This window comes from Gymnoscopelus braueri, assembly GCF_963280865.1.
Source record: "Gymnoscopelus braueri genome assembly, chromosome: 11".
Classification (NCBI taxonomy): Eukaryota; Metazoa; Chordata; class Actinopteri; order Myctophiformes; family Myctophidae; genus Gymnoscopelus; species Gymnoscopelus braueri.
Window position 1 is genome coordinate 16399867 of NC_137613.1, and position 10337 is coordinate 16410203.

General features: G+C 40.6%; 1 protein-coding gene across 2 annotated transcripts in view; it reads right to left on the reverse strand.

Annotated features, from left to right (window-relative positions):
* The window catches only part of LOC308095364 (major histocompatibility complex class I-related gene protein-like), a 15438-nt gene continuing 5101 nt past the window's right edge, over positions 1–10337 (reverse strand). The window contains exons 2-5 of one of the 2 annotated variants that reach the window (XM_080442414.1): positions 3563–3829; positions 2697–2975; positions 1422–1724; positions 1–532 (exon numbers count right to left, since the gene is read on the reverse strand). In XM_080442414.1, coding sequence (XP_080298540.1) covers positions 348–532; positions 1422–1724; positions 2697–2975; positions 3563–3829 — 1034 coding nt within the window. In that variant the 3' untranslated portion in view covers positions 1–347. Of the gene's footprint in view, positions 533–1421; positions 1725–2696; positions 2976–3562; positions 3830–9021 lie in introns of those variants that run through there. The other variant, XM_080442415.1, reaches the window with a different exon arrangement.

The window sequence follows — 10337 nt, forward strand, 5'->3', positions numbered from 1 at the left end:
GTGTGTGTGTGTGTGTGTGTGTGTGTGTGTGTGTGTGTGTGTGTGTGTGTGTGTGTGTGTGTGTGTGTGTGTGTGTGTGTGTGTGTGCATGCGTGTGTGCATGGGTGGGTGCGTGCGTGCGTGTCCACAGCTAATCTCGCAAACCACTTAACACTGTTCTCCATGCTGGCAGCAGGCCAAGGAACTCAATCCACACATATTTTGTAAATATATTTTTTTGTGTGAATATTGTTCAGGTTTTGTCATCATCATGAGGGGGGTGTAGGTCCTTTGGCATTGTGTACTCAGATCCATAACCTTCTCCTTCCGGATGTGCAGAAGGATTTGGAGAGGCAGGGGCTGGAATTTCAAATGGGTATGGGCATGGGTAGTTCTTCTAGTTGTTGTTGTTGGTCATCAAGCCTACCACCACAGCGTCGTAGGAGAACTTGACGGTGGTAGACTCCCATGGCAACGAGGATGATGATGATGACAGTGAGAACCACCACAGCGATGGGGATGTTGGGGATGGTCAGGTTGTCTTTGGGTTCAACTGCAGCAATGACATGCAAAGAGCAGAGATTAAATACTGTAGTGAGGAATTATCTCAAAATATCTGAACTTCTTAATGTACATTTTATGTGTAATATTGAAGCAGCAACACTACCGGACAATTGTCCTCTACTCATCTAAATAATAATAAAGTAACCCACCACCATTATTATGGCGACGAGTATTGATAAGTACCGGTATGGATAAGCAGCATCGGTAACGATACCCATCCCTAGTTATTATGGACCAGATTACTGTGTTAAGTACAGTGAACTCACTCTAATGTAGTCTATATTCAGTTCAGTATTTTTGGGCGGTGAAACCGCCCCTATAAGTGAGGTTTGGAAAAATTTACAAATATCCTGCGCTGTGAAACCGCCCCTATAAGTGAGGTTTGGAAATTTGTACAATTATCCTGCACCGTGATTGGCCAATCACAATCTATTCAGGACTGTGATTGGCCAGTGTCACATGACACATGTGCATAGCCCTATATAAGAAACCATAACTTGAAAAAAACCATAAATTGGTTTTTTTCAAGTTATGGTTTCGTCCATCATAAAGAGTGTTTCAATAAATGTATTTATCTTTTGTACATGATTGGTTGACTCCATTCAGTATTGTGATTAGCTAGCAAGACACCACCCACTTCACACAGGGTGTGATTATTTTTTTCTGATGGACATTACGATTACATAAATGTATTTAGTTTTAATAATATGATCATGTGAGCCAGCCAACCATCGTCTTGTTTTACCCACAATTCAGAGTGCATAATATGATCATCTAAGTCAGTCTCAGGTTAATAATGAATTCCTAGTGAATTAATTTGATCTAACTTCTTTGGCAGCACATCCATTCCTCCTTTAGTCCTATAATAACAGTCTTACCCCAGTTGGTCTTGATCAGCTCTCGGTCCAGTGTGTACTTGAAGACCTCTTTGACCCCATAGAGCTCAAACACACACTCGTACTGCTTCCAGTCTTCATGTTTGACTGAGGTCAGGTTCAGGTCAACGCTCATCTGGAAGGTTCCATCATGGTTGGGGAGGAGCTCTCCATGGTCCACGTTCTCCTGGAGCTCCTCTCCATCTTTAGCCCAGAACATTATGACTCTGTCTGGGTAGAAACCTGTAGCGTGACACCTCACTGGAGAGGATGGAGTCTTCTGGAGGAAAGATACAGAGGGAAGCTCTGAGAGAGAGAGAGAGAGAGAGAGAGAGAGAGAGAGAGAGAGAGAGAGAGAGAGAGAGAGAGAGAGAGAGAGAGAGAGAGAGAGAGAGAGAGACCATACAGACAGACACAGAGAGAGAGAGAGAGAGAGAGAGAGAGAGAGAGAGAGAGAGAGAGAGAGAGAGAGAGAGAGAGAGATTTAGTGGTTTGCATTTGAATGTGGATTTGTTGACTTTGATTTAGGAACTGTTGTATTTCATGACAATAAGAAAAAAATTTGAACAAATGAAATGAAAGAGAGATGGAGGAAAAGAAGTATAAATAGAGAGATAATGAGAGGGTGGGGGTAAGAGACAGAGAGGCAGGAAAGAACAGAGAGAAAAAGAGAGAGAAGGATAGATACAAAGACAGGGATAGAAGAGGAGAGAGACAGGAGAGAGACTAAAAGAGAGACATGAAGAAACAGAAAATGGAGGGATGGGAGTCAGAGAGACAAAGAGACAGACGACTTGTCCCTTTCATGTTCATCTCTTCATTTTAACTCATTTAGACCAGGAAATAATCTTTTATCATTTTTAGACTTCTTTGACTATTCAAACATAGCAGATCTACAAGCTCATAGCGCGGAATCGAGTGCCGCAGTATGAGCTTGTAGATCCACTATTTTTGAAAAATCGTGAAGATTTGTGCGAATCTTTGAATATATATGTATTTTTAAAGCAAACATTTGTAACTCAAATCTTTGCTTCTGGGGATTCTACAAATGTCTTCTAAATCCTAACAGTTTTCTGAAAAACGTATTTTCCCTTGGTCAAGATTTTTCAAAAATAGCAGATCGACAATCTCATAGTGCGGCACTCGGTGCCGCGCTATGAGCTTGTATATCTGCTATTTTTGAATATCCAAAGTATAAAATATGGATAAAGTGGTTACACAGATGCGTTCCCGGTTTGAATGGGTTAAGTACAACTCCATCACATCATGTTGTTGTACCTGTTCTCTGTAGAGTCTTCTTCCCATAGTTCAGACGCTTCTTCAGCCATTCAATGCACTCACTGGTGAAGTAATGCTTCAGGTATGCTTTGCGACCTTTGTTTTGATCCCATTTCTGTTTAGTGATGAAACCCTGTGGTTTAGGAGTGATCCATGTCTCTGTCTTCAGGTCAAATGAGAGGAAGTCCTCTCCATCATAACCATGCTGATAATAACCATCAATGTCTCCAGTCTCATCATCCCACTCACAACCAGACATCACCTGGATGATGTGGACACCTGAGAGACAGACAGACAGACAGACAGACAGACAGACAGACAGACAGACAGACAGACAGACAGACAGACAGACAGACAGAGAGTGTCAGTGGTTGATATTCTGTCTTTACCACAGTGAACAACAGAATGTCCATATAAAACCACTGACATTAATGTATGGATGGAAGCTACGTCACCCCCCCCCCCCCCCAACACACACACACACACACACACACACACACACACACACACACACACACACACACACACACACACACACACACACACACACACACACACACACACACACACACACACACACACACACACACACACACACACACACACACACCCACACACTCATGTTGTGTGTGTGTGTGTGTGTGTGTGTGTGTGTGTGTGTGTGTGTGTGTGTGTGTGTGTGTGTGTGTGTGTATGTGTGTGTGTGTGTGTGTGTGTGTGTGTGTGTGTGTGTGTGTGTGTGTGTGTGTGTGTGTGTCCGCTCCACTCCTCTTGTATGCTCTGTGTGTTAGTCACATCTTACTGATTGTTTTTCCAACAATGTGAATTAAATCATTTCAGCAGTATGGAGTGAAACATCAACATACCTCCAGTTTGGTTAAAGCGCTGCTTTACAATGTCCATGTTGACCTTGGAGACCTGCTCGGCGCCCACAGCTCTCCAAGTTTCCCTCTCCCAGTACTGTGGGTAATCTATTGTGATCTGGTTCATCCAGTCCTGTTTGGGAACGTATCTCTGTGTGTTGCTGTCATAATACTCTGTCTGAACATCATCAACCATCACAACCATCACAAACTCTGGGAAGTTTGGGACTTCAGAGGATGTAGTGAAGAAGTTTTTCAGGGAGTGAGTCACTGTGAAACAAAATGGAAATTTAACAGTTTAACGACTTAACCCACTTGTACTTTATTGTATGATGAATAACGTAAATAGCTGATCTACAAGCTCACATGTCCCATGTCACATGTAAATCAGCTATTTATTTTTTTCCTTTTTATGTTTTGCCAATATGACATGCCATGATGCCCAACATAGGGATGACAGGGGTAAAGTGGTTAACGTTATTGAATTACGATGTTTTTTATTTATTTAATCACAACAATACGTTATAAGGTTTAATGCCTTTATATAGAAGAGAGAGCATCAAACACATTAGTTATGTTTTACTTTCTGTCTCTATGAACCAGTGGACAGTAACTTAGTAGCCTACATTTACTTGAGTACTGTACTTCTTTTTTTTTTGCAAGCTGATAATTTTCACATTTCAAATTTCAAATTTCAAACACATTTTCAAAGAAATATTGTTATTTTTGATGGTACTACATTTCATTTTCACCCAAACAAATATATTATGAATAAACCATGAATAAAAAGAAAATGTACTTTGTAATTTGTGCTTGAGTATCTACTTGAGAATAATATACTTCCTCCACTACTAGACCACCACTGGTATGAACCTGTCTGTCTGTCTGTCTGTCTGTCTGTCTGTCTGTCTGTCTGTCTGTCTGTCTGTCTGTCTGTCTGTCTGTCTGTCTGTCTGTCTGTCTGTCTGTCTGTCTGTCTGTCTGTCTGTCTGTCTGTCTGTCTGTCTGTCTGTCTGTCTGTCTGTCTATCTGTCTGTCTGTCTGACTTCAGATTTTCAATACACACTAATGGTAAGATGATCAGTTTAGTAAAGTGGAGCCAGATGGAATTGAACATGTTCACACACAGAATAACTTAGTACAAAGCGCCCTCTAGTGCCACTGTGAGTACAGTCATTTTTACAACGGAAGGGTTTTGGATTTGAAACATTATATTATCTACTGAGATTAAATATGTGAGAGTGTTTTAACAAAATACAATAAAAATCAAATCAAGTAGCCTATTAATAAAGTAGAACAATAGTCTGCCTTCAAGTTACTTGGTTATAAAAGTTTAAACGTAGGCTATGTATTAACCAGCATTAAGTTGTACAAAGCCAGGTCATTTCTCAGTGCTGTTAACCTACACAGAAACAGAAGTAAATCACAATGCAATGAAAACCACAAGAATTTAAATGAAAGAATAGAAGCAAAGTAAGACTTTACCTGGAGAGACGACATGACAAAACATCCACAGTAAAATAAACTCTTTCATCTTGACGACGGTTTGAAGAATATAAAAGGCTGTTTCCTCACTGTAGTTGATACGAGTCTCTCAGTAACATGAAGGAGATGACGTCAGCGTCCAATTCTAGCCAATAGAAATGTAACAAATGCTGTTACATCATGTGTTGCTGAGGTTAAAAGTGAAAGTAAACACAACATGAGACTTTATTATTTACAGTAAATGTCATTATTGCAGAGAGATTAATATATGAATCTATCAGCATTTATGAATGAATTTACCTACAGATATCAACCTTTCATTTAACACACACACACACACACACACACTCACACACACACACATACGCACACGCACACACGCACACACACACGCACACACACGCACACGCACACACACACACACACACACACACACACACACACACACACACACACACACACACACACACACACACACACACACACACACACACACACAGGGTGAATGGGTAGAGACCTCTGTATCTCCCCTATTATTCTCTCTCTGCTTCTTGTCTCATATAAAGAAACAATCAATGTAATACAAAGGTCATTGACCACGTTCCTCTTGGTAAAGAAAGCTCTAGGACAGTGGCTCTCAAAACCTTTTCATGTCAAGGACCCCCAAAATAATATTTATTAATTAATTAACCCCATCTGAAAAGATTTAGTGCCAGAGACCCCCATACAAGATGTATTGTTAAAATGTTTCAAAAATATTCCAAGTCTTTCACATTTTGTCTGGATTGTTTTGAAAACAGCAGATCGACAAGCTCACAATGCCTCTCATCGCGCTGCATTGTGAGCTTGTAGATCTGTTATTTTCAAATATCCGATGTATAAGTTTAAAGTGGTTAAACTGACTTTGATGATATATTAACACATTTTGCTGCAGACCCCCTGGAACCCCCTCAAGGACCCCTGGGGGTCTCTGGACCCCACTTTGAGAACCACTGCCCTGTAGGGCATGAACAGCAGTAGCTGACCAATCAGTACAAGGCTAAAGTGTCATTGGCTGCGGGTACATGGACCATCATGTATTCATTCAGAATGAATTCATTCAGAATGAACTCATTCCGAATAGAGGAATCTGATCCACTCACCTGTTTACATGGGACCTGAATATAAGTATTCCTCGTTTACATGACCAAAGCATTAATTCGGAATATAACTTTTGACATGCGCAAAGTGGTTCCCTCCTACGCCTGGGCATGGACCAGGGGCCACTACCCGGAGCAGAGCTACCCCTGGTGGGCATGGGAGGAGGCAATAGCCCCCTTGTGCCTCCGCGGCGGAGGTCTGTCGGTCGTAGACAGGCCGGTAAGCAACGCACCGACTCCTGGCCAGGCAGCGTTGTATGCGGTACAAGCCTGTGTTCATTTGTTATCGCCGTTTTAATGCAAAAGTAGCAGATCTACAAGTTCAGACCAGTTTCTTTTTTTGTACTGGTACCAGACACGTAGGCTAGCCTATACTATTTGTCACATTTATCATATAGGTACGATGACGTCATCGCGCATTCGCACATGGTCATTATAATAATAAATAATAATACATAAACACCGGACCGCTCATGGTCATTATAATAATAAATGGAGAGAGAGAGTCTATGAAACAAGGCACGCTCATTTATGGCAAAAGTACAAAAGTATTGGCATCAAAATATACTTAAGTAGAAAGTATAAGCTACTCATTATACCGAGTGTCACGTTTTTTCTTGTATTATTATGAAAGAGCTTTGAAAACCCTCTTACTGCGCCGAGTAGCACGCGGTGCGCACACGGGTGAATGCGGGGTCTGTCGCCCTAAAACACAATCGCCCCGGGTCAAAATCCAGCGACCATGGAGCGGCCGTGGATGGCCCGCTCAAAAGGTGCGTGGGGCGTGGTGTTTTGGGACGACCGTTCCGACTGCCCATGTAATGAATTGATTAAGTAAAACTCATCTGTTTTCGCTGCAGCTGCGCCCTAATAATGTTGTTTTCATTTATTTTTGTTCACGTATGCTATTAAAACAATGCAGCTATTGCAGTATTGGGCCTTAACATGTGATTAAAAATGTACACGTATTTGGCCCCTCATATATAAAATAAATGTAAAATCTGATTTAAAATTGAAACTTGCAGCTGATCAATGCGTTTCTGCGTTTACGTGTGGACAGGGATTAAAAAAAAAATCTTTGTCATGTGGCCAGGGATTCTTTAAAAAAACTGAGGCCTAAAATACCCGTTTAGAAAAAGATCCATATAAGTGTAGCCTAGGCCAGCAATCCTCGGAGCGTCCGTTTACCTGGACAAGTGGGCTTAACCATTACAGGCTTATTAAATGACGCTATAGAATAGAATCATTCATTTTATCCCGCAGGAGCGACCGTGGCCGAATTAGAGATTTGATAGGTCATTTTTGGACAATTCTGACAGCACTACTAAGCCCGGACATGCGCAAAGTAATGCATGTATTCCAAACAGAGAGGAGTGTTTGGAATAAAGTGTTTACATGGTCAATTCCGATTGGTATATCCCGATTCAAACGGTCTATACCACCCCTACTAACCCGAATGAAAATTCATTCGGGTCAGACTGGAATGGAATATTCTATTCCAATTGAGGTGTTTACATGAGCATTTCTATTCTGAATGAATTCATCCATTCATTCATTCCGAATAGAAGTGTATTCATTCCGAATGAAACTGTCCATGTACCCGCAGGTGAACAACCTTGCTTTGTCAGGAAGTCAACATGATGTCAAACTTGGATGAAAACTGTCTGCCAAGTGTGGTTGAAGTTTCAAGTATCAATGCACTTTATTGCCCTATCAGCGAGGCTGATTAGCAGCCGTAACAGCGTGGCTGGTATTGTTTTGTCAACGTGATAACGTCCCAACCATGAAAGATGCAGTCACTAAACTGTACAGGTGTTTAGTTCATAATGAAGGATGAGAAGATGGCTGTGATCCAAGCACATGGGTGCTTGAAGAATAGGATAAACAGATACTGCCTAGATAATACCTTTCATTTTCATTAGCATTGCTACATGTTAACAAGCTTCTGGACTTTTTTTCAGAGTAACCATAATGTTGATTACTAAAGGGTTTTCAACCATTTCACCAATACCTAAAAAATAAAGCCATCTCTTTTTATGACTTGGCTATTCATTTGCATTGGAGACATACACCCTAAAAAAAATCTTGCCCAAAGAAAATGCACAATTTTTTCTAATTTACTGGCCAAAATGTGTATGAATATTTAAGTATCAGTACACACCTAATGTAAGAACACTACTAGTCTAGTTCACACAAGGTACAAGCATGTTTGAGATGAGGAATGTCTCATTCATGTGGTTTGTGGATATATAAAGATCTCTGTAACATGCAGCTCATTGCACCATGGCTGTCTATACCAGTGATTCTCTAAACATTTTCATATATATTTTTTAAAACAATGTTACCAAGACAGATTTCTGTAATCTGTACACATCAATTTTAAGGTGTTTCTATCTATACAATATGTTATATGCATATATAATATACATATGTTTCAAATTAATATTGCCGTCCTGCCATTTTAAAAATGTATAAAATTGTGTTGTTTGGAAAGTTATCAGTGGCACAATGAATGAAACCAGAGCTAGATTTAGACTTCTTGTTCTGAATAATGGTCTTTTATTTTCTTCAACTGTTATGTAAATAATCTGTCTCTACAACCAGGGATATTAAGAATTAATAATATAAAAAATAAATTAATAATATTGCTTGAACAGCCTGTCACATACGATGGTATCGTGAGCCGAAAACAGATCTAAAATCTCAGATTGTTTATTTTTGGTGCTCAACAAAGTATAAATCAGGCTTTTTAGAGTGAGGGACAGTTAAACAGGGTTGTGGTCACTGTGACAGTTGACAGCTGTATCAGGTGTGAAAACAGCAGACCACCAAACCACATGGGAGAAAAAGGCTTTATTTCCCCTGTTCATCTAAAAAACAACAAACTTTTACTAAAGTATGAAAACAGTCCATGTCCATGTATTGTGAAGGGTTGAGGTGTGAGGGTCTGAGGAGGATGGTGATTGAAGGCTGCTCCATTCCAGCTTGTTGGCTCCATGGACAGCTCCACACCTACTCAGCTGCCTTCCATTCATCTCATTAGGCCATCTTCTCAAGAGCTGAGCAGAGATACCTTCAGTGTGTGTGTGTGTGTGTGTGTGTGTGTGTGTGTGTGTGTGTGTGTGTGTGTGTGTGTGTGTGCGTGCGTGTGTGTGCGTGTGCGTGTGCGTGTGCGTGTGTGTGGCAGCTGGAGAGAGAAGAGCTGTTTGTGGGGAGACAGCCTCGACCACTGCTAAAACTTTCAGGCCGAACAGCGGCCCAGCAGCCTAGTTAGTTTAAGTTTGGTTAGGACAGTAGCTCCAGAGTTTGTGAACCACACTACACTACTCCTTCCACCAAACCTTCCTGTTGCCTTCTTGTTACAGTATTTGTCAATCATTTTGTCTCTTGGAAAACCGCAATAAACTAAATCTGGATTGGTTGTTTAATTCAGAGTATAAACATGCTCTGTGTTAATTTAACACTAATGACACAATTTGTACAAAACTCTTTATCCTCCTTAATGTTGGAAATGTCAACCAATAGACAATGAGATGAGGAATGTTTCATTCATGTCAACCAATACATTTTGGGCTGTTTAAACATTCCATGTAATTCACCCACATTATTCTTAACAATGGTAGACAAATGCTACAAGCATTCTCCACAATGACTTTAAATTAATGAGTAAAATCCTACATATTTAACAGCTTCAGATTATCTCCCCTGCATACTTGGTATAACATTCACATTTAAACTTATCAGACATTTGATTTAAAAAAATAGAAAAATAGAATGCCTTTAATGCCTGTACCTAAGTTCAGCTGAAGAAAAGATATTCTACTACCAGAAACTCACAAATAAGTGTGTTGACAAATACTCTAATCTTGCAAACCACTTCACACTGTTCAACATGCTGGCAGCAGGCCAAGGAAGTCAATCCACACATATTTTGTAAATATAGTTTTTTGTGTGAATATTGTTCAAGTTTTGTCATCATCATGAGGGGGGTGTAGGTCCTCTAGCATTGTGTACACAAAGCAGAGGTAGCTCAGTGACAGCTCTGTCACCTCCTGCAGGTCGGCCTTCTGGTTGATGTTGGTCATCAGGCCTACCACCACAGTGTCGTAGGAGAACCTGACGGTGGTAGACTCCCATGGCAATGAGGATGATGA